This window comes from Gymnoscopelus braueri (genome assembly GCF_963280865.1).
Source record: "Gymnoscopelus braueri genome assembly, chromosome: 21".
Taxonomy (NCBI): Eukaryota; Metazoa; Chordata; class Actinopteri; order Myctophiformes; family Myctophidae; genus Gymnoscopelus; species Gymnoscopelus braueri.
Window position 1 is genome coordinate 48333129 of NC_137623.1, and position 24947 is coordinate 48358075.

A 24947-nucleotide genomic window follows, 5' to 3' on the forward strand; every position below is an offset into this window, starting at 1 on the left:
TTTCTCATAGAGTTATAATGTATCAGAGTGCAATACTCCTCCCAACCGATAGGGTCGCGTAAATGAAGCCAATGGAGACAATTCGAAGACAATAGCCACCAATCCGATTAAAATTATTTTTATTGAACAATAGGAAGAAGATAGGTGTACTTATGCGGGCCCATACATAATTGTAACATCCGTGGCCATGGGGTCAGCACTTTATATTAGAAATATGAACGTTTATGTAGATGTACAACACCAGGGTGAAGTTCAATTGGTGCATTAAAAATATCAAAATTGGCCGCTCTGAATTTGTATCTGAACAAATACTTTGATAGAAGAGATACAGAGGTAGCCTACTGTAGGGGGGAGGGGGAACCTGATAGCAGAGTTCCTCACTTGGCTTATTTGGAATAGGCTGCATATCATTAACATAACCGGTTTGACAAGAGACTGGGCCAGTGTTGTAGGCTAGTGCTAATTTTGGAAGTGGGGGAGCACGGTTCTTGAGCCAGGCCGCGCTGCGCTAAAACGCACTGTCTGTGCCTGTGGTGGCCTACTGAAAGCTATAATAACATAGTAGTAATGACAAGGGTGCAATTATATTCAATGATATTTAATTGTTTTGTGGAAAACGCATGGCTCATCATGCTTAATTAAAGAGAGACTCACTTGCCTTTTCTTAGTGCTTTTCATTGTTTGGACAGAAGACATTATAAACATTTAGCCAATATTCGATCATCATTAAATAACAGACAGTGAACTGGTAAACTGGTGACAGCATGTCATGGATAGCACATTAATTCTTAAACAATATTGAGGAAGAAATAAGAATAGAAATAAAACAAACCAAAAAGACGCCAATAACCCCTGTCTTATAAAAATTGCCAAAGTGGGTCTGGGTTATCTGACATGACAGGCTGTGCCACTCTGGTTTTTGTGCTTTCTGCCGCGCGATGTGCTCGCAGCCAAGTCTTGACATAAGGCTCTGGATTCCAGGACCTGAGCGGAGGACCATACTGTCTAATAAACATCAGAGCCGACACACGTTCTGTATGCAGTCGCGAACGGAGTGATGTTATGAGGTTCAATGTTCATCAAACTAAAGCCGCACTCGCATTCTGCCGAGCTGCATGGAATGAGCATATTAAAGTTAATAAGGGGTACAAGTGCACCTTTCTCAATTCAGAATATTCAATATGGTTATTTTGGGGGGTCATGGCCTGAAAAAGATTGAGAACCCCTACTTTGATGCATATCTCTCTCTCTTTTTTCCCCCAGCCATTCCAGTAGAGTTAGACCTTCACAGGTACAGTCAGCGTGAGAGGGGGGGGTAGTTTGCAACACTTTGTGAGCTTGTAGATCGGCTATTTTCACTACTTTAATTTATCCCCGTTCAGTAGCATTGGAGTTAACATAATGACGCAAAGGACGCAAATGATCCCATAACCCCCAAACAATGACAGATCTCCACGGGGTCTAAGCCAGGCATTATTAATGTAAAAAAAAATGGACCATGTTCAGCTTCAACAATCCCTGCTACATGGGTATTTCGTATTTAGAGAGATTTACCAATAGAGAAATTGTATGTCTCATCGGAACCGAAACCAGTGAAAGGAGCCGATCTACAAGCTCAGAAACACGTTGCTATCTGAAAAGTTTTGAGATTGTAGATCGGCTATTTTCAGAATTAAGTATATCATACATTGAAAAAACATACTCTCAACTAAGCATTTCATGTTATCATTATCAATTGCACATGAATTCATTGATAGTCATGTTGTTTGCATTGCGCTTCAAATGAAGTCTGCCTGAAGTGAGCCTTGAACTGGCAACCTTCAGGCTGCGAGGCACACGTTTAAGCGAGAAGCCATTGGACCGATAGATCTGAAATGGTGAAAAATCAAGTCAAAGAGATGATACAGAAAGAAGACCATGCAATAAACATGAGCATTTTAAACCCTCACTAACCCGAGAGAGAGAGAGAGAGAGAGAGAGAGAGAGAGAGAGAGAGAGAGAGAGAGAGAGAGAGAGAGAGAGTTGGGTTTAACGAGACATCAGCGCAAAATGAAAATGCGACGTTTATTAAACGTGCTGTCACAGATGATCCAATCATCTTATCAAAAATTTAAGCATATGCCAAGATAACTGAGAATATATAGCTGATGATGAGCTAAATATATTTGTTTAATGTCGAAGTTTTTATTTTAAACTTTATGATGAAAGCCGCACAGAGCTTTGTGCCTCGTCATGTATTGTTTCTATATTATAACAATGTGCTCATAAAACTAAACTAAACTTGACAGCAATATGGAAAATCTTATAAATATATTTCATAGAATAACCGGTTAATAGAAATAACGAAATAACGGTTAAAAGGGGCAGATAGGAGCGTTGACGCCCGTTACTTTATTTTATTTATTTATTAATGCAGGAGCGCGAGGTAATAAATGTCACATGTGTACTGTATGCAACAGACATGATATCTCTCTGTCTTTCTAGGAAGTTAAGAGTTAAATATATATTTTAATTATTTAATATAGCAACATTAGGCTATTTCAAAATGCTTAATTATTTTATTCATCAGTGCCACTGAAACACCACCACAGAAATAAACAAACAAACAATTTGTCAATTCAAATGAGCTATGGCATGAGAAAAAATACGTTTACATTTTCCAAAGCAAGTGTCAAAACAAGTGTAAAGTAAAGGGAGAGGATACAGTAACTGTAGGCAGCTCTAGGCAGTAGACCGCTGCTGCCCCTAGCGGCACAGAGTGGAAATAAGTGGAAATAACACATGTCCTGCGTGACACGCATGAGATGCCAGAAAAAAAACGACAAAGTCAATAGGCAATGACTGTACAGCACTGCTACCCAGGTGTGGAATAGTCTGACCCCATCCCTCAAAAAATGTAGGTCCTTGGCTCCCTTTAAAACAGCACTGAAAATTCACCTTTCAGGAGGCAAAAAGGGGAGGTAGTACCACTTTCGCCCTAGACAGACGACCCCCCCCCCCTTCCTTTGACTCTCATTCCCCCATCCCCACCACCCCCCCCCCATTGTTTTTTAGACTCTGTACATATAGTGTTTGTTCTTTTTCTGTATTTTTGTGATGATATTGAACGTTTGGTGCTACTTTATATGCTTATGAATTGAATACCAAGGACCTCAATGGAAACAAGACCGCAAGGACTTTTTTGGACGGACCTTTTAGACAAAGTGTGTTAACTGTACTTGTGCTGTTTTTACATGTCTGCCTAATCAAATATTCAATCAATCAATCTTGGGATGGACTGACTGAACTAATAGTATATTTTACCTTTTGCTTTCCGCTCTGCCTCAGAAAGGCGTTTATCAGCTGCCATTATGGTCTGGCCAACTGCTGCCTTCTCGTCCAGGTATGTCATCAGCACCTCCGCAGCCTTTAACACACACACACACACACACACACACACACACACACACACACACACACACACACACACACACACACACACACACACACACACACACACACACACACACACACCCCAATACTGATGGTTACATTGTATTCAGCTCAGAATCAGATTATTGAAGAACAATCCATCTGAAGTAGGCAGGAATCCATCTGTCCATCTTACCTTCACTCCTTTGCCTTTTTCACGCCGGTATTCATTAGTCATCGTGGTGAGGTCCTGGGAGAACTGGTAGTATCCTCCAGTGGTTGTGTAGAGACCACTTCTCAGCTTGGCCTCCAGAGGTTCAAAGATGCGTTTGATGATGCGTTCACAAGCCTTCCTGGACTCCTGGCAGTTTTTCTCACAGACGTGTTTATATCGGTCCTGAAGTACTTTCTAAAAACATAGCGGTCAAATGCAAATGTATATCTTCCCAAATGGGTTAATCTGCAGGGTGCTACAACTATCTTTAGTTATTGTGCTTTTACTGCATGGTCCAGTAGATGACTCTTGTAAAATGACCATGCCTGAATAGTTTAGCAGAATAGTTTATTAAACTAAAGTACAAATATATAATAAATAAACAAGAAAAGTGTGCTCCTTTGAGCGCAGGTCTCCGCCAGGCCGGGTTGCCTACCCAGGGCCTGCAAATCTTGGAAGGCAGTCATAGCCAGTCGAATTGGCATTATCTCAATCACATGACTTCAGAGATAATGTGTGCAGATTTGTGAGTTTTGGATACATTTTGTAGGAGTTGCAGGAGTTGGAAAAAAAGTGTGTTTTGAAGAAACCGCAAAAACAAAGGATATTTATTAAATATAGTATATCATATAATTAAATATTCAATTATTTGTTTTCACAGAATCAAATGTTTTCTGGTTATGATTCACCAGGAGCCTGGATGGCTTGATTCTAGGCTTAAAACAATTGATATAAATATGTTTGGGAAATCTCTACGGGAAAAATGAATGGACTCTGGATTGGTGGAACCACAAAATGGTCACCACTGCTATGCCCTATATCACCACTTACAGGCTGATTTGAAAAAATTGCTGTTTAACAGCATTACAGAGTCCACCTTTAATTCAGTTTAGAACGTAAATTATTATCATGTTAAGTACATGTAGGAACGGCTCACATAGTTATAAATGGCGGTAAAGACAACCGGTTGAAATTATACACTTCTAAATAAAAATAGGGAAAGCAGCAGTTAAACAACTGAAGAGGAAAAGTATAAGCAAGAGACTCAAGATGACAGAATGCAACTAAGGTTTAGATCTATTTTAAAAGTAATGTGTAATGTGATTGTGTCACCAGATGCGAAAATAAAGAATAATAATTTACAACATACCACAATTTTGTGCTGATATTTTTGGTCTTTATCTCTGAATGAATATTTCATGAAAATGGCCACTGCCTCTCTCTCACTGGATTGATGGACTGCAGACAGCTCCTCCTTGGTGTTGGTGGGGTAGCGTACAGATTTCATTTTCTGTACATAGTGGTCCAGGGCCTGTTCCACAGCTTTGGCGTTCTCAATCTCAGATAGCGCCACCACAGCATTCTCCAGACAGGGAATCTTTCCACTACGGATGGCATTCACGTATGTGTCTGCCAGTTTACCAAGCACTGTGGAAGGGACAATGGTGATGCTAGCAGGCAAAAGTCAGATATTACAAATTCGGGCAACAAATCAAGCAGAGAAATAAGAATATAAAATCTGCAATCCATGACTTATTTTGTTAGAATAAAATGTTATTTAACCATCTGTATGGTAGAATATGTTAATACAATACTCTTCTATTACATTTAGATCCTGTGGTCAGTGAGGACACTTACTGGTTGACAAGTGGTATTGCATGAATCTTAAACCGTAAGATCTCCCCTGCCCATGTGGGCTTTCTGTCTTAGCTCAGCAGTAGAAATATTAGTGCTTGTGTGGGATGTTCAGGTTTGAATCCCGGAGAGAACATAAATATTACAGATTGCAGCTCTAAAGTATAATGTAAGAATCCCTGCATTGGTATGGATTTTTACTATACAGTCATAATCATAAAATGAAGTAAAAATGCTTCTTGCATAGTGCTGTACTTTAAAGGTTCTTGGATAAAATACAAAATGATCAATTAAAAAGCACCATGACTATTTGGAAAAAAATGCAACCCCTCAAATAGCATTATTTCATCAAAAATAAGACAAAATGAAATACATTCTTAAGACATTGACTGCCAAGGACGTAATATTGTGTCATCTCAAATCCAATGCTTCACTGCCAAAGATGTAATATTACGTCATCATGGTGTTTTTAGTGATTACGCTAGAGGACGCTCTTCGCCAAACTATGATGATTACATAATCTAAAACATTTCACCCTATCCACTACAATGTTATCAGATTTATAAAAATACATTTATCACGGATAGTGACCCTAAAATTATAGCAAATTAATTCAACAATTTTTCTGCAAAGGTGGGTTCATCTCTGTCAAAGGATATGGGAAACCCTAATAGTAATCATTTAGATTATATTAGGGGTAACTTCCCTACTCTTTTACAGTTTGAAGATACTAATGAAACAGAGGTGTTGGAATGAATTTCTAACTTGAAGATATCAGCAGCTGGTCATTCTATTATTAAACCCCTTACACACATATTCAACCTATCTCTGCAATCTGGGGAAGTTCCAACTGATTTAAAAATAGACTAAGTTATTCCTCTGCATAAATCTGGAGATGCAAGACTTTTTAATAATTATCGGCCAATATCAGTGTTACCATGTTTTTCTAAAATATTGGAAAAACTGGTTTACAACAGAATGTTGCACCACTTAAATGAACACAATATCTTATATGAGCATCAGTATGGTTTTAAGAAAAATCACTCAATCACACTACAGATATGGCCTTATTACAACTGGTTGAAAATATCTACTCAGCCATTAATAACAAAGAATTTGCTCTTAGCATATTCCAGATCTTTCTAAAGCATTTGATACCGTGGATTATACTATATTACTTGATAAATTACATGATTATGGTTTTCAAGGTATAACATTTAAATGGCTGTCTAGTTATGTTTATAACCATGAACGATATGTTTATGCTAATGTTTGTTTTTCATCCAAAGTTAAGATGTCATGTGGAGTTACTCAGGGGTCGATACTCGGACCCTTATTATTTCTTATTTACATCAATGAGCTTCCTGCTGTATCCTCATCCTTTACGCTGATTTTGTTTGCTGATGATACGAATTTGATTTGAACTTACAAGAATTTTGAATCACTCATTAAGGAAGCTAATTCCTGCATAGCTATGCTCTCTGAATGGTTTCTTGCAAATAAGTTATCACTAAATGTAAAAAAATCCAACTTTGTTGTGTTTTCAAGTAAGAATTAAAAACACGGTCATCATACAGCTAAGATTTCTATTGGTGGGATTGAAATTAGTCAAGTTTAATCCACCAAATTTCTAGGGGTCTTAGTGGATGAAAAATTGTCTTGGAAAGAGCACATACTTACAGCAACCAACAAAGTTTCAAGATCACTTGTTATCAATCAGGGGCTTGGTTCATCAGGCTTGCCTCGATCTTAACCCTTTATTACAGTTTAATTTATCCATATCTAATTTACTGCAATATCGTTTGGGCAAGTACATCTCCATCTAATTTACACAAAATACTTATACTTATTACTCAAATGTGTAAGAATAGCTACTTCTTCTAACTATTTGTCTCCATCTGCTCCTCTGTTTAAAAAACTATATTTATTGTCTATCTATGACATTATCACAGTCGAGTCCTGTTCTTTCATCTAAAGTGTATAAATGCACTTACCTTTCAAATATGCTTCCTACACCTTTTAAAGAATATTTTAAGACGAACTTGCAAGTTCATAATTATAATACTAGACAATCCGATAATCTCCATCCTCCCTTCAGCCATACCACCCATAGCCAGTTCTCCATTAAAGACAGAGGTTCTTTACTTTGGAATACACACATACTTATTGCCAACTCCTCATCTTCACTCAGTAACTTTAAACATAGACTGAGGGCCAGCCTGATGAATCAAGCCTCTCCACTTGCTTCTACCATATAACGTAGCTTTCTGCATACACACACACACACACACACACACACACACACACACACACACACACACACACACACTGACACACATGTGCAGACACGTGCACACATACGCAAACTCAATACACAGACACTCGCACCCACACATTCAACTGCACACATGGTATTTGTTGTTTGTCGTGTCTTACGTTTGATTATTATGTTTAACTTGATTATTGTTTAACTACTTGTTTATTATTTTTAGGTGAGAACCCTTTATAAGCCATTTATGGGTTTCTTTTCTCACCTGCACTTATTTCTGCGTTGTTTTAACAATGTTACCTTTGTAATGTTTTTTATTGTGCGAATAATAAAAAATAAAAAATAAAATCAAATTTATTTTCCCAGATTGCGTTTTTGGTGAAAACAAGCTATATTCAACTGCCGATAACTACAGAACGGACGATCGCTTACATCGGTTACAATGTTATTTTTCCGGTGGAAAGAAGAGAATTCCACGGAGACATTGTTTGTTTACATCTGGGTTGAAAAATAAATTCTGTTTTCCAATTGAAATTGCATTGAGTGGCTATCGTGTAGCTTTTTTGAATCCCACTTACAACTGCCAGTGACCTTTTGACCAGCATCAAGGGTCTTGGTCTCAGATTTAGTGTAGATGTGTTCAGTGAAGTCGTTGGCCTGTTGGACAAATTCTGGTTCCAGGTCAGCGTCGGTCATTTCCTCCAATCGTTTCAGTGTATTCTTGTTTCCTGGTCTCTCAAACACAAAGCACGAACGATGCAAAAAGAACTTACGAAGGCAGTTACGGGGCTGGTTGTACTGCTCATTCCCTTTACCTTTGAAACAATGAAACACATACAAAAGACAATAACTTTTAGTGTAAATGTGCATGAGCATTACTGGCTAGATTAAATTACTGAAACATAGACTGTATCCAAATAAACTGTCATGAAAACCTGGTTTCTGCTTGAGAGCATTTTCCAGGTACTCATCTGCTGTTATGGGTTTCCCATCCAGCTCCAAATCGAGGGAGAAATCTCGCACAGCCCACACAAAGGAGGGAAGGAAATGCGTGTATGTTTGATCATCATCTGTTTCTGACTTGATTTTGATATGCTCTGTCAGTGTCGTCACGTAGCTGTAAGTTGTGATGTTATGGATAACAAAATAACACTGAGTTTCTAAACCTTTCGGCAGGACAGTAGCCTGAGCAAGGATATACTTAAACGCTGCAACATAGTTTAAGGATAGAAATTGTAACTAGAGCCCTGCGCAAAACTGTTTTCTTAATGCTGCTCCTACCTCAGCTTTATAGACCTAAATACTAATGTAACAGGGTTGTTATTGTGTTTAAATCTGTCAAAATGCATGTGTTATTCCTTGAATTAATTTTAATTAATGCTGTCAAAATTATCGTGTTAACGGCGGTAATAATTTTTTTGGATTAATTGCGTTAAAATATTTAACGCATTTAACGCATGCGCAGAATGGCCCGACCCATACATCCCATAATTCCGCCGCACTCGCTCACTCGCTCTAGTGTTCCAGCGGGGCGGATGAATGACATGTAAACAATATGGAGCAAGAACAGGTTGGCCCTCTGGATTGGGTTTTGAGTACAAAAAGAACATAGATGGAACAATAAATAAACAATAAATAATTTACCTACAGAAATTAATTAGGCCCCCACAAAATTCCACCCGCACCCTCAGATTTACGAGCAGATTCCTCCTCGATGTCCCTGGTACAAATCTACGTACTATGGGTGACCGGGCCTTCTGCTCGGCAGCGCCGCGCCTGTGGAAGGTGCCTTCGTGCTCTGTCCTGAGGATGGTGCCATCCTTGTCTCTGACAGGGGTTGACTGGCTTTTGTACAGTACTTGCCGCTGAGTTTCTTCGTGATGTTGTAGATCGTACTAATTTCGCCCCTTGCAGCAGCTTGCTCTGCTTTATCTGCTAAATCCTCTACAAAGGCCCTCTTGTCACTTTTGGCACTTTTTCACTTGTCTGTCCTTCTCTTTGTAGGCATTTTGGACCCGTTCTAGGAGCCTGGGTGATTTTGTGCTCAGCATCTTGTCCTTCAGTTGTTTACGTTCCTCTATTTTCTGCCAGGTTCCAGGAGTTAGCCATTCCTGGTTATTTTTCTTTCTGTAGCCAAGGACCTTGGTGGCTGACTCTACATAGACCTTTTTGATGGCCTCCCACTTGCTGTTGATATCTGAGACCTCTTCTGTAGAGTCCGCCAAAGCACAGAAGCGTTTTCTCAGTCAAATCTCTGTTGGTGTTAGGGAATTTCAGCTTGGCTACATCGAGTTGTTTTCTGTGTTGGCTCTGCTTTGCCACTTTCCTTAATTTCAGCCTTATAATGGCTGTTAGGAGGTAGTGGTCACTGTTGACATCAGCTCCACGGCAAGCTCGGACATCTTGAAGAGACCTGCGCCACGATCAAGTTGTGGTGGATCTGGTTGATTGTGGAGCCATCAGGTGACGTCCATGTGAGCTTGTGTATTGTTTTGTGTGGAAAGATGGTGCCTCCAATGACACAATTGTTGTTCAGGCAGAAGTCAGCAAGGCGTTCACCGTTGTCGTTCATCACACCGCATCCGTGCCTTCCCATAGCTCTCTCACAGCTGGTATTGTCATTGCCAACTTTGACATTGATATCCCCCATGATCAGTAGCAGGTCATGCTGAGGAACTTTGTTGACTGCTTGCTGTAACTCCTCGTACCAGTCATCTTTTTCCTTTTCCTCCGCTTCATTAGTTGGTGCATAACACTGAAGGATGGAGAGTTTGCAGTGGTTGGAGTTGAAGCGGGCTCTGATTAGCCTGTCACTGAGGGGTTCCCACTCTAACAAGGTGTTGACCTTCTCCTTTGAGATTATGAGGGCCACACCGCGAATGTGTTGATCGCTATGCCCAGAACGGAGGATAACTGAGCCATCACTCATTGCTTGGCGTCCTGAGCCGGTCCATCTGCATTCGCTAATTCCCAGTATGTCCAGCCTGTATCTCCTCATTTCGCCAATGACCTGTGCTGTTTTGGATGTCTCGAACATGCCATTCCATGCACCTAGGCGGATGTTTGTTTTGGGCCCGAGTAGACTATCGATCCCCCTCCTGACTTCCTGCTGGAGGCTTTCATCAGGAGAGTTCATGCTGCCAATGGGTTGGCTCAAGTCCACTGCTAAGTCCGTTGAATTATTTATCGTCTTTACTGTAGTGATACTATCTACAGTCAGGCTACCGAGTGTACTTATTATTGATTCTCTCTGCTCACTAGAACCAATTTTGAGAACTTCTGTCTTATCCTCATAGCTTAAGAAAGTTCTCACTCATCCAGCATTTGATGCTGGACAGACAGGTCAACAAAGGCTCTAGAGCACAGGGGTCGTCTGGAGCTACAGAAAGATAAAGCTGGGTATCATCAGCATAGAAATGGAAATTCACTCTGTGATCGGTAATAAGTTCTCCCAGCGGCAGCATATACAGGAATACCAGAACAGATGTCGTGTTTGTCTGAATCAAAGTCAGCTTGTTATGAACCTTATTGTGTTGTAGAAACACATCCAATTGATGAAAGATAGTTTTTTGGCTTCGGCCCCCTGTCCCCCACTTCAACCACAACTTGCAGGGGGTAGCAGATAACAGTTGCTCAGCACCCTGTTGTTTTGTATTCTTGTGTTCTGGCCATGGCGGAGGGTGGCGGTGGCACACAAAGCGTGTAGAACACATTTGAGATTAACAATTTTACACCTAGCTTATTAAGGTGAATTCCGTCTGCAAAAAGGTGCCTCCGATCCCAGAAAATAATTAAATTGTCCATTAAGTGCACAGATCTGGTACAACTAGTTGAAAGCCACTTGCTCAGTGCAGACAGTCTGCTGAATCGTTCATCACCGCCTCTTGTAGTTGGCAGTGTGCCACTGATGCACACATTGACACAGAGGGAGCTGAGTGTGCTGAATAAAGCCATGAAGTGCTGTTTCAGGATTTCTGACTTTTTTCCTTCTATATCACATGTACCAATGTGCAATATCAGGGATAAAAGATCAAAAATTCTGTCATTCATGTCAGAGACCATGTCTTTGGGAAAACAGCACTTTTGCCTTTCTCTTTATCATGCTTTTAACATCTTTCACAGGCACAGTCATTTGCTCTCCATGTAGCCTTTTACTTTCTGAGTTACTCTTGGTTCTTACCCTGCTGGGTGAAGATGAGACGTTATCTCTGTCATCAGACGGACATCTAGAATCCTGGAGCAGTGGAGTGAATGCACACTCGGTATTTGGGGAGGTTTGTTCGTAGTTCTCCCTTTGGCAGTTGAAGGGGGGTAGAAGGCGCGGTACCGCGGTATGCCGGGGTGGTAGCGCAGGCCAGCCGGTCCTATCTGTAATCTCAGGGCTCCGAGTTCTGCCAGTTATTTGTCCTTTCATTTCCTTTGGCTTTGCACCAAGAGTGTTCCAGGAGAAGGCCTTGTCCTGTGCACGGTTCACCGTTTTTTTGGAAGCCACGTTAGTGTTAGGTGGCTGTTTGTTGGCACGGTCTTGTCCGTTGCGTTGAGTCTGTGGTATCCCATATTGTTGATTCACTTCCACATTCACTCTTAATCAGTTTAATTACGTTTCCAGCACTGCAATCCTTTGTAGCTTGTAGATCGGCTACTTTCACTAGTTTCGGTTCCGAGGGGACGTACAAGTTCTCCATTGGTAAATGGTTTGTGAACGAGTGATCTTAGTGTTAGTGAAACAGGGGCTTGGTTCATGACAGAAGGCAAAACACTGAAAACAGACAACTTCAGCCTGGACGAAGCTATAGCACTAACAGGTAGTGTCTCAGCCTGTGAGTCCGAAGGTTGAGAGTTCGATTCCTGTTAAAAGCAATAGGTTGAGGTGTCCATGAGTGAGGTTCTTAACCCCGGATTGATCCCCTGTGTGCTATATATGACCACCTTAGCTGGGTTGAGCTGAAAAGTAGTTTCCCCTGTTGGAATCATTTACGTTTACGGTCTTTCTTGTGGGCTCGCTGCAGGAGCAGTGAGAACACTATTATATCTTCACTATTTATAGACTATATTCTCCTCAAAACATTAGCACCCTACTCCTCTTACATACTTTCACTTAGAAACTCCATTCAAATGGAGACCACCTATGCTTTTTCTTTGAAATAATGTGTAGTTTTTCAAATATTTAACTTTAAGTGCCCAATGCCACGGCCATTTAAAGGGTAGCAACATTAACAAATACATGAGTCTATACCTGTAACAATGCTCTATACACCAGGGAACCAGATTACTCATATGCTGTGTTGCTTTTGCCAGGATTCGATCCCATGACCTTGCGGTTCAGAGTCAGAGCTCTTCCAACTGAGCTACCCAGACACAAGAAATAATATACATTGACATTTGATGAACGTGCAACTTTTACACTACAGATTTTTTTTACATTAATTAATTAATTAATTTGTGTTAAGCCTTCATTAGCCAAATAATATTGTAAAGGGCATGGCTTCATTAAAAAAGGAAGATAAATCATCTTTGTGTGCTCCTTTCTCACTGCTGTCTGTCTGTGGATCGAATAGCTCAGTTGGTAGAGTTCTGGTAATGTGCCAGCCTATGAGTCCCAAAGGGCAAGGGTTCGAATCCTGTCAATGGCCATGGTTTGAAGTGTCCATGAGTGAGGTTCTCAACCCCAATTGCTCCCCTCCGTACTATCCACAATCCCTCTGCTCAGCTGTTGAGAATGCTCATTTGTTAATTGCATGGGCTGCTTTGTCACAAGTTCAATCTATTCTGTTTCTACGTCTTATTGTGCTATTGTTGCATATCGCTTTTTGCCTTATGCCTGGAACCCGCTTATTGCTGCTTGCAGCTATATTTTAATATTATATTTATATATATATTTATGTTTTTCAGTTTTTTCTATGGCCTCCGGACAACAAATCTGCACTTAACTTGAAGGATACTGAAGTTTCTCCAGGGCTTTGTTATTGATGGTTCCCATGCTGTTGTACACCAGAGTGCTGCTGAGCAGTACAGCCATGGCAAAGATCCAGGTGTCATTCTTTGTATCACCCTGAAACCAGAAGTCAATTTGTACTGTCATTAAATATAGTTCAGAGTTTATCATAGTTTATTAACACATTCCCTGCCAACGTAACTGTATGCTCTGTGAAAGAAGACACCTTAGTGTTAGTAGGCCTAGTTGATACATACATACATACATACATACATACATACATACATACATACATACATACATACATACATACATACATACATACATACATACATACATACATACATACATACATACTGTACATACATACATACATACATACATACATACATACATACATACATACATACATACATACATACATACACACATTACAATTTAAATAAATGCACTGTAGTTGCATTTGTATTTGACATGACTGAACATGTTTTATAAATCCACACGTGTAGTTTAAAATATATTCTGTACGAACACCAAATACGAAAATAGCAGATCTACAATCTCATAATGTAACACGGTTTCATTGTCATTGTTCTGACAGTAGCCTGTGGATGTAGATTATGACCAAAATGTTTTTTACATATTTATTTATTTTCAAAGGATACAATGGCACACCATAAAATCGTAACACATAGGCCAAACGCATGATTCCGTAAGATGGACCTTATAACAGACATCGCAAATCTTATACAACAATGCACATGAGCAGAGACTCTAGGGGGTACTTACTTTGAAGTAATACAGAATCTTAACGCAATGGCCCGCAAAACTGGGGATTTCTGATTGATATGAATGATAACCCTTCCTTTTTAAGAATATAAGATTACAAATAAATGTTTCAGGTTATTTTAAACTGTAGTACAGTTGTATGATGTAATATGGGTTGTATAGTGACTAGGTTTTAGATTTAATATGGTTAACACTTTACACAATTATCATAAGGTTCACACACAAAGTGTGCCCAAATTGTAGCCTTAGTTAGTTTAAGAGTACAACAGTAACAACTCTCACAGACCCTTATTACCTCCATGTGCCCCCGGAGTTTATAGGATTATTCACTTTTGAGTAGTATCTTCCATGTTTTAAGTAACTTTTTATGCTTTATAACAACAGTTGTGTTTTATCTAAATACTTTTGTATGCATACCTGCACATGCTCAGGGAGTAACGATACCTCATTGAAAAAACTATTCAAGCTAATAAACATAATCTAGGATGCTCTGTTTTCTCTTGCAGTATCATGTAAATATTTCTTCTCTCTGTGCATTACTTTTACCAAAAGTTATCTACACAAGGGGTTGAATCTCAAACTATGGGTAATAGCCAGTTGCCTGGCAAGGACACGTCCTTTCAAAGCCAACACTTGCCTGCCAAGGACGTTTTAAAACGTCCTTTCAAAATAGGAAAGATTCAACAAGAGGGTGCTCTAACACAACTTAGGAATGATCCCATGACGCTGAAAGAAGGAATGGACGGATGTGACATCATCCCAAAAGATGACACTTCCGTCCACTCCTATGTTAAAAGAGTATAAGAGTTTGATGAAAAGACTAATTTGCTGAAAAATAAATTCTAAGTTTTTAGCTGAAACACTATCCCATTTCTACATTAACCTCTGCCAATGTAACCTCTGTCAGCCTATTTTAGAATTAGCAATTAACTTGAAAATGTACCTCTCCATTATGACAACCAATAGTTGCATAAGGTATTGTATGCTAGGGGGTCTGTCAGGGGGTCTGACTACATCCTGAATATGTAGGTGAACACTCTTTTGTGCAAAGCTAAGTAGATATCGTTAGTTATTGATAGCATTGAATATAGCAGAGATGGATTTGTATTTTACTGTAGTTACTATTTACATCCAATAGCGATATTTGCTAGTTTATTAAACCAGGTAAGCTATAAACATTCAATGTATTTGAAGACATACCTGTACATATTGTAGTCAAAAACCGTAGATAATAATAATGGATACACATAAATCATATACTGTTTGTGAGTAAATCTCTGTCAAAAATATTGACAACAACAATACAATATGCTAGTAAATATGTAATATTATCAAGTATGAACTTTTAGTTTAAGCAAAAAAAAAATACACCATACTCAATCATAGGGCCTACGTATCTTCACAGTACAAACGAAAGAAAACATTAAATAGTCAATAAATAGACATAAATGATCTGTTAGTCTTAAACTATGTGTAAACTATGTGTAAAATGTTGTATTGGTAGCAATGACTATAGCATAGATGGATTGTTTTTTAAAGTAGTTACATCATTAGCGATATTTGCTAGTTTATTAAACCAGGGTGTAAACATTCAATATATTTGAAGATATACCCATACATATTGTAGTCAAAAACTATAGATAGTTTGGCTGGACATAAAACAAATACTGTTTGTGAGCAAATCTCTGACAAGACTATATTGACAACAACAATACAATATCTAAGTAAATAATCAAAGTCAGTATCTAATAGATATTTATCAAAAACATATTTCGAGTGATCACTGATGTTAGTAAAGGCGCAACTTTTAGCATCTCTCTTCACACTGTCTTTCTCGTCACACATCTCTCTCTCAATCTTTCTCTCGCCTCTCCCCTCTCTCAATCTTTCTCTCTCCTTTCAATTTCTCTCTCACACAATCTCTCCTCTCCCATCTCCTCTCTCTCTCTCTCTCACACTCACACACACAAATCTCACCCGTATCTGTATCTGTATTTTCTCTCTTTTTTTCTATCCAAACCATAACAAGTAAACTCTTCAGTAATGTCTAATATGACATTGGTCAGTAGTACACCGGTACCATTCATCAAAATCAGTAACTTATGTGACAATAAAGTTGATTCTGATACTATAATACAACTACCATTACTACCCACTTGGAACATGGATCCTTTAATTATTAAATGATTTGTATAATTATTCAATGTAGGCTAATGTGGTTTGAACATGAAACAAAAGAACATCTTACCTTCTCAACGTCTCCCAATCCCTCTGTATCCAGCAACACCAGAGTGTGGTTAACCTTTTTGGGGTGAGGCACACACCACATCCAGATGCCCTTGGTCTTGGACTGAATGGTGGATCCCAGGGGGAATCCTTGAGGATGGAGTAAGGGACAATAACTAACCAAATGACATAACATTATATTTCAACTACACTGCTTATATAAATACAGAGTCTGTAAAGGGCATTATAGCAATAGTTATATTACTTTGATGAGTTCATTTCATTAAGCTATATGAAGTAGTAGAGGAACAATGTTAAATCCCTGTCCATTCATTTCAAGGCTGCTCAAAAGGAACACAGATGCGGCGGGGCTTAAGCAACAGCCTGTCCCTATTGGCCGTCTAAGTGCACTTAACAAGTTTCTGAAGTTTAGCATGCTGAGAACTGGAGTTGTGGCTGTTTAATGCCCAGCCAAAAGGAACACAGAGGGGACGGGGCTTAAACAATTACAGCCTGTCCCTAGTGGCTGTGTAAGTGCACCTAGCAGGTTTAGTAGGTTTAGCATGCTGGGAACTGGAGTTATGGCTGTTTAATGCCCAGCCAAAAGGAACACAGAGGGGACGGGGCTTAAACAATTACAGCCTGTCCCTAGTGGCTGTGTAAGTGCACCTAGCAGGTTTAGTAGGTTTAGCATGCTGGGAACTGGAGTTATGGCTGTGTAAAGCCCAGCCAATAGGAACACAGAGGGGGCGGGGCTTCAGCAATTTCAGCGTGTCTCTGTTGGCAGTCTAAGTGCATCTAGGAAGGTTCGTAGGTTTTCGATGCTGGGAACTGGAGTTATGGCTGTTTAAAGCCCAGCCAATAAGAACACAGAGGGGGTGGGGCTTAAGCAATTTCAGCCTGTCCCTATTGGCCGCGTAAGTGCACCTAGGAAGTTTAGTAGGTTTTCGATGCTGGGAACTGGAGTTATGGCTGGTTAAAGCCCAGCCAATAGGAACACAGAGGGCCCCTGGGTGCCACACGTGGTCCCTGGTGTGGCTATTGTGATGGCAGACGTCTGACCAGTGTTGGTGGCAAGTTTGTTGCGGATCGGAGCAACGGTGCGCCTCGCACTAGCTAGCGTGTGTGCAGTTATGTGCCTGAACGCGTTCAATGAACATCGTCCATGAACGCGTTCATGTTTTGGCGAACGTGAAATGAACGTACTGTATTTCCGCTAGATGAACGTTATTGTTAACGCGTTCATTCTGCCGTTTGTGAACGGCTCTCTCTCACAGTATAACTTAGTTCAAGAGTGTGCCATATTTCCATGGTTACAATTGATTGAGATAATTTTGTAATCAAAGAAAGCTTCTGCGCTGTATTAACTACACACGTATGAACAACAACGTGTACTGCTTGTGTTTAAAACAAAGTCTTTCTCACAACTTTTCACTGTTGATACAGCCTTTCTTTCTCTCTCTGCTGCTGCTGTTCACTCTGGGCTAGAGCCTAATTGATACTTCGCAGCACGACGGTGTCTCGCGCCTAAAATAGTAGACATACAAGCTCACAACGCGTTGTGGATTCGACTTATTGTGAGCTTGTAGGTCTGCTATGTATGTAATTGTGGGCTCGCTGCAGCAGCAGCGAGCACACTATAGATATCTTCACTATTTATTTATTCTCCCCCAAAAGTATGGCACCTAACTACTCCCACATACTTTCACTTAGAAACTCCATTCAAACTTTAAAAAATCCAGCTTACTGTGGACACGTGTGCTTGTACTTTTCTTTTTGAAATAATTTGTAGCTTTTGAAATATATAACTTTAACCCTATAACGCCAAACGTATCATATATGATACACACATTACACTGATTTTTTTATAAATCAGTGTAATGAATACTTGGACCAAGAACCTGTTGTATCATATCTGACACATCCCCACTTCCCCCTGGACCATACCATTTGCACTGCAGGTAGTTACAGAGCCTCAGGTGGTCTGACCCAAAATGGCTGCCATCAACTAAACAGGAGAGGTTGATGCACTACTAACAAACAATTATTTTTTAAGCAGTTCGGGTACGTTTTCCTAGTATATCTTTACTAATATTTTGAAATAAGTGTTGGATAACTTGAATGCACTTATGAGCTCTCAAAATTTTGCATTTGAGTTTGTTTTTTATGATGTCAAAAGTGTTTGTATCATATTTGATACTACAGGTCTATAGTCCTTTACGATTTGTATCATATTTGATACTACAGGTCTAAAATAAATGTTTTTTTATTTTTTTGTAATGTTAAAACCGACTTGATTATTTTTTTTGTTTCAAAATTTTATCCCACGATTTTGTAACCCTATTTTTTACACCCAGTGCCAATCTCTATGTAATCCTGGGCACTACACTCCCTCTGCCAACCTAGGGAGGCCAGGGCCGAGCTCATGCCTCCTTCAATGCATGAGAGCTAACTGACCTTCTTATCACCTGACAGGGGAGTTTCCCTGGTTGGACGTAGCGCGTGGAAGGAACACGTTATTCCAACCAGTTCCTTTCCCCTCCATCAGGCGCCCCGGCTGGCCAGGGGGAGGCAGTAAAACCGACTTGAAATACCCCTTTTAATACCCCTTGTATCAAATATGATACAACAAATAAATGATACAAAGGAATGTTAAAAAAAATAAAACAAAATCAAAAATGTTTTAAGACCCAATAAAGTGTCCCTTTTCAAAATGTTGGAATTTTCTGACCTTTCCTTCATAGTTCATGTTCTAGAGGGTTAAGCACCCAATGCATTTCCAATGGGTTTTGCTAGTGGGGAGAGAGAAGGACAGAGGAGAAATGCCCCGTGTTTTCGTAAAGTCACTGTGGCCACATTTTTTACACTACAGATATTTATTTTACATCACCAAGTGGGCACGGGTCTGCTCTCCGATTTAATCCAAAGATCTAAGCTGTGTGATGTATACATTTTTAGTTAAGACCATTAATATAAACCCATGCACCTACACAGTCTAGCAATCAGTGCAGCTGCTGCTACCTAATCTGTCAGTCATTGGCTGTCAGGCAGTGGTGCTGCAAAGTAACTAAGTATATTTACTCAAGTACTATGCAAGTGCTTACCATGCACAGTTTAATTTTGAGGTCCTTTTACTTTACTTTCCATTTTTGTTACTTCTACTCCACTACAATGACAGCATTTGACAGCTTTAGTTACTTGTTACTTTGCAGAATTTATTATTAATACAAAACCTACAGTAACCACACACAACCGATCTACAATGTGACGCGTTATGAGCTTGTAGATCTGCTATTTTCTGAACATTGAGTACTTTTACTTTGGTGCTCAAAGTATATTTTGATGCTAAAACGTTTGTACACTGCAAGCTCTGCCCCCCCCCCCACTCACACACACCCCATATACTCCACTGCCACTCCACCAGGCGCTCCCAATCTGATCAACCGGAGGCAAGTCTGCACCCACACACAACGCAAAGACAAAGATGCAGAGTTAAACTGAATTTGTACTTTTTTCTTTTTTTTTTAACTACATTTTTTTGGCTTTAAAGGGATACTTCACTTTAGGGCCGGGGACACATTTAAAAAAAATATTAACAATAAATGAAAAAAGTTATGGAAAATTCATGGCCCCCTCACGCATTAGAGTGTCCTACTAATGTGTGAGGGGGCCATGAATTTTCCATAACTTTTTTCATTTATTTTTAATATTTTTTTAAATGTGTCCTCGGCCCGAAAGTGAAGTATCCCTTTAAAGCGAGCCCACATTGTTTCTTTATAGGAACAATATTTTCTAGTGTATATTAGTAATACTAATAGTATAATAGTATTAGTAATAATCTGACACATAATGTGTCTGGGGTGTGCACAAAAGCCTGAGTAGACTATAAAATGAAATTTACCTTTAAATACAACAATTAAATTCTGGGGTCAATTTGACAATGTTCTTGATTCATGATTATGTTTTTTGTTCAATAGACCCATCCCAGGGGGTAGGTTAAGACTTTGACAGGGGCCATTTTCGAATTGCAGCCTCCTGAAGGTGTATCTTTAGGGCAGTTTTGAAAGTGAGTAGGGTTTTACACTTTATTCCTTTTGGTAGGGCATTCCACATTTTTGTTGAATAGCATGAGAAGGAGTTCATTCTCTTTGTTGAGCCAAATCTGGGTTGAACTAGTGTTTGTTCAGTAACAGGAGTCTTCATGTCTCTCCAGCTCTTTATTTTAATCAGAAAACGCATTTTCAGGTCTGGATACCAATTTTATCCAATCAAGATAGAGAAATCAGTCAGGATACAGATTAAACTAATTAAATTGGAAGTGATGACAGTGATGAAATGAGCAGACAAAAAGCTGATAAATGGGTACTCTCTCCTGATTGGCTGACATTTTTTCACCTGGGGTCCTGAATTGAGTACAAAAGGGCCCCATTTGAAACAAGTTCACTATTTTTATTTTTATTTTTTTGGTTGAAAAATAGATTTACGTTATTGGCAGTGAACTGTTGTATTTGGAAAACGTAGATTTACGTTTTTGGCAGTTAAAGGCCTATATATATAAAAAGAAAATCCCCAAATTATTATTTTTTGACCCAGGAGATATCATTTTTCAAAGATCTAGACTCCTATCCACTTCCTGGTTAACTTATTACTTTAAAATGCTGTATTTCGGCTCCTGTGTACTCTTTTTCTTTTACTATGTATTTTTGGTGAAACATGCTATTTTCAACTGGCTGCAATTATGGAACGGATTACCGCAATCAGATTTTTTCCCCCCGATTCCTACGAGACTCCTGTGTGTGTAATGAGGGGATAATGAGGAAAATATTTTGTGACTACTTAAAAAGGTTGGCAAAACATGTACATAGTACCTGGCAGTGAATGTGTTTAACCTTTTAACAAAAATAATTTTGTTTTAACCAAAGAAATCCCTTCAAGTGTTTGAATCTATTATATTTGTTATCTTTCTCAATTTTTATGATGATAATACCTGCTCATTATTCCCTGGGGTGAGACTTAGAGTCCCTATGTGACCTGTTAATCTTTGCCAAATCACAAACACTCACATCTCATTCACTGTGTCGCTCAATCACTCAACATGCCATTTAATACAGGTCGTCCACACCTCAAACTAAATAGCAAACAATCCACAGATGACTTTCAGTCGACATTGCTCTGTCTTTAAGCATGCAGACAGACAGACAGACAGACAGACAGACAGACAGACAGACAGACAGACAGACAGATAGACAGGTCATTGATGAGGGTAATATTGGTAACATTGTACCACTACAGGCTTTTTGAGTTATTTAATAAACAATGTATGGGTCACATAGAAGTGAAATAAAATGTCCTCTGTTTCTCTTGGCCGTGTGTGTCAGGTGAGCTGGTTGTTCAAATATATTATTGAAGGAATTAATTAACCTACAAAACAACAATTTTACTACGTCAAAACAATGAGAGGGAACACCTATTCTTCCAAAATGATTCATGTACAGACAATAATAATAATTATAAAATAAAATAAAAAATGTCACGGCATTCAAACGTGGGGAAAAAACTTGACTATTCTGCCTTTTTCTTTTGTTCTTTTCCCCCCCATTATTTCTGTTCTCACTTTTTTCATTTTGAGCGCCACCGCCACCTCTCGGCCCGACTGCAATGTCTTGTGCCTCCATTGAAGGTCATACGTTTTTGTGTTAACGACAACAAGAGCAAGCATGTCTAGTAAGAAGTCATCAGAAGTGTGGTTGCACTTTCAAATAAGCACAGACAACCCCCACACAGCAGAGTGAGAGATTTTCCAAAAGAACATGGCGTATCATAACTCTACAACGAGTTTGGGGAATCGCTTGAATAAACATAAGTAGCATTACACACGTGCCTCAGCAACACATTCATTAAGCTATGTCTATGGCTAATGATACGTTAGCAACTTGGCTAATTGTAATCATATGCTTTTAAAGGTGTATACTCTGAAACTGAAGAAGATTACGGATAGGCCTACCAGAAAGTGAGTCATAACTGATGCATTAGTCTCTTTCATTGCTGAAGAAATGAGACCTAAAAATATTGTGGAAGGGAACGGATTAAAATGCTTAATCAAACACTGGAGTTATTTAAGGTATACAGGGTACATAATTTGCCCAAGCGACTTTACTCTTACAAATAAAGACAGTTGCATATGCGATAAATACGTAGTGACATTGAGAAATGCTCTACAGTTAGTTTCAACAGATATATGGACTGGTCAACAAATGGAAGCGTACATGATGGTGACAGGTCATCTGATAAACAGCGACTGGTAAATTAATGTCAATTATGTGTTAGAGACAATGCACAAAGACTTGGAGAGGTGGCCGAAGCCTACGCTATACCTGCAGAGAAGATAGTTCACAACAATGCTGCTAATATGAGTCTGTGCTACGACATGCTGCAAAAGGAGGAGTGTTGGGGGTCTGTCAAGGGGGTGCACTGTGCGGGACATACACTTCAGTTTTGCATTAATGCATTAGTAAACCAGCATGACCCTGTATCCCGTTCCGTGGCTCCAAAAACAACTGTAGTGTACAGCAAGTACTCATTCAAGACGTCGCAACACACTGGAACTCAACATGTTTTATGCTGGAGCGTCTTTGCAAACAACGGTGGCCAATCTCAGCTGTCTTGATCACTTGACTATAGGGGAAATGTGTACCGATCTGCTTTTTCTTGGACAAAATTTCTAGGGGTAATATGACATTTCTTTTGTTGCAAAGAATGACCTCCTGGTCACGCTATAATAGGGCGGGGCGTGCCTGCCTCACGCTATAATGGGGCAAAATTTCACAGAAATTGCACGCTGTGTTCATGATTTGAGGCATTATGTACAAAACGGAGCCCTCCTGCAAACTTTGGTAGCCAATCTTAGCCAATCAGGATGGAATATGAAAAATCGGAAAGACCTGTTTAATGACTGTAGAGATACTGTGTACCGATTTGCGTGATAGGACGCTATAACAGGACCATGTTAAACATTTGGGGCATAGGTTCTGCTCTGGCATCCAGGGAGAGTGTGCACAGTTTCTCTACAATCAAGTCAACGGTGCCGGAGATTAGCGGTTCACAGACGGACGGACGGACAGACGGACGGACAGGGTGCAAAACATAGTCTCGGCCATGCCTTCGGTCTGGCGGAGACAACAAGTTCCTTGTTGCCAAATAATAACCCTAACCCTAAAATAATAGAATTGTGTTAGACCTATATACCATTTATTTTGTTTTTGTTTGTTTATGTTAAGGAACTAGAAGCAATGCCTTTGTCAGGCTATTGAGTTTAATTTATGTTAAGGTCAGCACTGACGGGTGCACTGCATTAATAAAGCCTCAAATGACGGCTTACACTGTGAAACAATAGGTTTTTGTTCATGTTAAAAGCAGTCTTTCGTTTAGCTAAGATTTTAAAAGTTTACAGAACTGACAATTTGCTATTCATATACAGTAGCCTATATATGGTATATTATTTGTTTTACCAGTGTATTATAAAAGATGGCCAACTTGAGGATTCGACTGTGTCTGAATAAAAGGAGCTTAGGTTAAGTGAAATTCCGCACTTGTCTCTCTTTTAACTACTTATACATGTAATAATAATAATAAATATAGCTGCAAGCAGCGATAATACAGGGCCAGGAGAGAGAGAGAGAGAGAGAGAGAGAGAGAGAGAGAGAGAGAGAGAGAGAGAGAGAGAGAGAGAGAGAGAGAGACAGACAGATATGGAAACGGAATAGATTGGAGAGAGAGAGAGAGAGAGAGAAAGACAAAGACATGGAAACTGAATAGATTGAAGAGAGAGAGAGAGAGAGAGAGAGAGAGAGAGAGAGAGAGAGAGAGAGAGAGAGAGAGAGAGTATTTTTGTATTTCATCTAAACAACATAGATGGATTGTAGTATTCTAATTATGCTTATACATTTAGTCACCAGACAGTCAGCAGACGCTCTTAATCCAGAGTGACTTACAGTAAGCAAGGACACAAGATAATACATCATAATACACATAATACATAAAATGCATAATAAATAGTAATCTAATAATAAAGTAATACATAAGTAAACCCATGGACACCTCAACCCGTTGCCATTGACAGGAATCGAAAACTCGACCTTTGGTCTCACAGGCTGAGACACGACCTGTAGTGCTATAGTTTCGTCCAGGCTGAAGTTGACTGTTGAAAATCATAAACTTTTGCATTCTGTCATGAACCAAGCCCCTGTTTCACTAACACAGAGAGAGAGAGAGAGAGAGAGAGAGAGAGAGAGAGAGAGAGAGAGAGAGAGAGAGAGAGAGAGAGAGAGAGAGAGAGAGAGAGACTAATGAGGAGTGAGTGAGGGCAGGTGTGATTATGGATTGAGAGGGAATGACAGCAGGTGAGGTGGGTAGATCCAATCCATGGGAATAGGCCAGGGGGACTGTTACTGTTGCTCACTTTCTACAAG

At 39.5% G+C, this 24947-nt stretch overlaps 1 protein-coding gene across 3 annotated transcripts in view; it reads right to left on the minus strand.

Annotated features, from left to right (window-relative positions):
* LOC308077640 (guanylate-binding protein 1-like) overlaps positions 1 to 24947 on the minus strand; it is a 66605-nt gene that overhangs the window by 35180 nt on the left and 6478 nt on the right. For all 3 annotated transcript variants that reach the window (XR_013932418.1, XM_080418454.1, XM_080418453.1), the window contains exons 3-9: positions 16502 to 16629; positions 13472 to 13581; positions 8465 to 8646; positions 8108 to 8344; positions 4776 to 5053; positions 3608 to 3820; positions 3304 to 3406 (exon numbers count right to left, since the gene is read on the minus strand). Coding sequence is in view for 2 of the 3 variants with exons in the window: in XM_080418454.1 (XP_080274580.1) it covers positions 3304 to 3406; positions 3608 to 3820; positions 4776 to 5053; positions 8108 to 8344; positions 8465 to 8646; positions 13472 to 13581; positions 16502 to 16629 (1251 nt within the window). In the remaining variant the exon portion in view is untranslated. The remainder of the gene's footprint in view (positions 1 to 3303; positions 3407 to 3607; positions 3821 to 4775; positions 5054 to 8107; positions 8345 to 8464; positions 8647 to 13471; positions 13582 to 16501; positions 16630 to 24947) is intronic.